The 2,464-nt window shown below is 47.8% G+C and overlaps 1 protein-coding gene across 1 annotated transcript in view; it reads left to right on the top strand.

Moving 5' to 3' along the window:
• MIB2 (mindbomb E3 ubiquitin protein ligase 2) overlaps positions 1–2,464 on the top strand; it is a 43,945-nt gene that overhangs the window by 34,230 nt on the left and 7,251 nt on the right. Inside the window, 4 exon segments of the mRNA XM_031062510.1 lie at positions 1–65; positions 850–1,004; positions 1,511–1,637; positions 2,230–2,460. The exon segment at positions 1–65 is cut by the window's left edge and continues 55 nt beyond it. Of these exon segments, the coding sequence (XP_030918370.1) occupies positions 1–65; positions 850–1,004; positions 1,511–1,637; positions 2,230–2,460 (578 nt within the window).

Genomic DNA, 2,464 nt, shown 5'->3' on the forward strand with positions numbered 1-2,464 from the left:
TCAGCCAGGGCTTCACCGAGGTGGTGAGAGCCCTCTGTGAGCTCAACTGTGATGTCAACCTCCCAGTAAGTTTGGGATTATTGCGGGAATTTGGGCCAGAGAGGTGTTGGAGGATTTTTTGGGGTTTTTTTTTGGAGGTGGGGAGGTGCTTCTTTATGAGAAAAGTTTGATTTACAACCTCGAGAGAAGCTTAGATTAATGTAAAAATACAATACACAGACATGAAGCAGAAGAATCATAAACTTCTGTTTCTGTAGTTGCAAGTAAGAATATATCAAGAAGCTGTATTGATAAAATAGTGAAGAGTTTATAATGTAAAAATGTAGTTATATAAAATAGACAAAGAATTTAGAAGTTAAAATAGAAACATATATATAGACAGGAGGTTTCCCAGGGGTTTCCTTGGACAAGATTTTTAACATTTTTAAGGCAGGCAGTGTTGGTGACCTGGACCCAGCCCATTTTAGGGTTTATTGGTTTTATTGTTTATTATTTATTTATAGGTTTTATTGTGTTCTGTGCTGGGCCATCCCTTAGAGCTGGGGATGGCCTGCCCCACATCCCCCTGGTGCAGGAGTTCCAGCAGCTCCCAGGGCGTTTCCTTGGACAAGATTTTTAACATTTTTAAGGCAGGCAGTGTTGGTGAATTGGACCCAGCCCATTTTTAGGGTTTATCGGTTTTATTGCATATTATTTATTTATTTATTTGTAGGTTTTATTGTGTGCTGGTGGGGCTGTTGTGTGCTGGGCCATCCCTCAGAGCTGGTCAGGAGCTCCAGCAGCTCCCAGGGCGTTTCCTGGGGGTTTCTGGGGTTGGTAACCTGGGTTTGCTTTGCTCTCCATGTGTAGGATTCCCAGGGAGACACCCCCCTGCATTATGCCATCACCCTGGACTACAAAGTTGTGATTGAGATCCTCACTGAAGTTCCCAACATCGATTTCACTGTCCAGAACTGTCAAGGCTTCAACCTGCTCCACTATGCTGCCCTGAAAGGCAACAAGCTGTAAGTTACCTTTATTTTTTTTCCCATTTTTATGCCTTTTGCAGGTGTTAATTTGTGCTGGCTGGCTGAGGAGGTGGCAGATGTGGGTCTGGGTATTTGGTTAAATGTTTTTTGGGTTTGGATTGGCTCCTTCAGGCCTTCACAGGAAACTCCTGCCTGCTTTCCCAATCTTTCTCATGCTTCCCTAGGCTGGGAAATCTCTGTTTCTGGACAGTCTCAGATATTTGGGTCTTAGTAAAGCCTCTGGAACTCTTCCAAAAATAAATCTCATTATTTTCAAAGCAATGTGGCTTTCCCCTACTTTATTAAATAGTAACTGAATAATTATTTAATAATAATTATTTAATAACAACTGAAGGCTTTTGTTGTACTCTTGTAATTGTTTGTGGGTTTGAGGGACTGCTCTTCATTGCTGGTGTCATGGTAAAACATGGACATTGCTGACTCCTGAGCAGGAGAGGCAGAAATTCATCCTTCCATCTTTAGTAACCTCTCCAACCCTGCAGAGCCATAAAGAAGATTCTGGCCAGGGCTCGACAGCTGGTGGACTCCAAAAAGGAAGATGGATTCACTGCCCTGCACCTTGCTGCTCTCAACAACCACATGGAAGTGGCTGAAATTCTCATCAAAGAGGTAAGAAATAAAACCGAAATCAAGAAAAAGTTTGTCAAACACCTGTCAGTGAAATTGTCTGACAAATTAGTGCTCCTTGTGAGGAGCAGATAACTCAGCTAAACTCAGCAAAGGTGCAGTGGGGTTTGGGAGCTGCCAGGCCCCATACCTTGAGTTCTGCAGCCCCACATCCCCTGCTGCAATTCCAGCCTCATCTCCCCCTGGTGCAATTCCTGCCCCACATCCCCAGGTGCAATTCGTGCTCCACCTATCCCTGGTGCAATTCCTGCCCCACATCCCCAGGTGCAATTCCTGCTCCACATCCCCTGCTGCAATTCCTGCACCATCTCCCTGTGCTGCAATTCCTGCCCCACATCCCCTGGTGCAATTCCTGCTCCACATCCCCTGCTGCAATTCCTGCTCCATCTATCCCAGGTGCAATTCCTGCTCCACATCCCCTGCTGCAATTCCTGCACCATCTCCCTGTGCTGCAATTCCTGCCCCACATCCCCTGGTGCAATTCCTGCTCCACATCCCCTGCTGCAATTCCTGCTCCATCTATCCCTGGTGCAATTCCTGCCCCACATCCCCCGGTGCAATTGCTGTTTCCCAGGGTCGCTGCGATGTGAGCGTGAAGAACAGCAGGAAGCAGAGCCCCCTGCACCTGGCAGTGATCCAGGGCCACGTGGCCATGGTGCAGCTGCTGGTGAGCCAGGGCAGCGATGTCAATGCTGAGGATGAGGACGGTGACACCGCCATGCACATGGCCCTGGAGCGGCAGCAGCTCATGGCCCTGGCCCTGGAGAAGAGGGACGGGGAGATGGGAGCCGCCCTCCTGGCCAAGGTGA

The sequence above is a fragment of the Geospiza fortis genome, unplaced genomic scaffold, assembly GCF_000277835.1.
Source record: "Geospiza fortis unplaced genomic scaffold, GeoFor_1.0 scaffold37, whole genome shotgun sequence".
In the NCBI taxonomy this organism is placed as follows: domain Eukaryota; kingdom Metazoa; phylum Chordata; class Aves; order Passeriformes; family Thraupidae; genus Geospiza; species Geospiza fortis.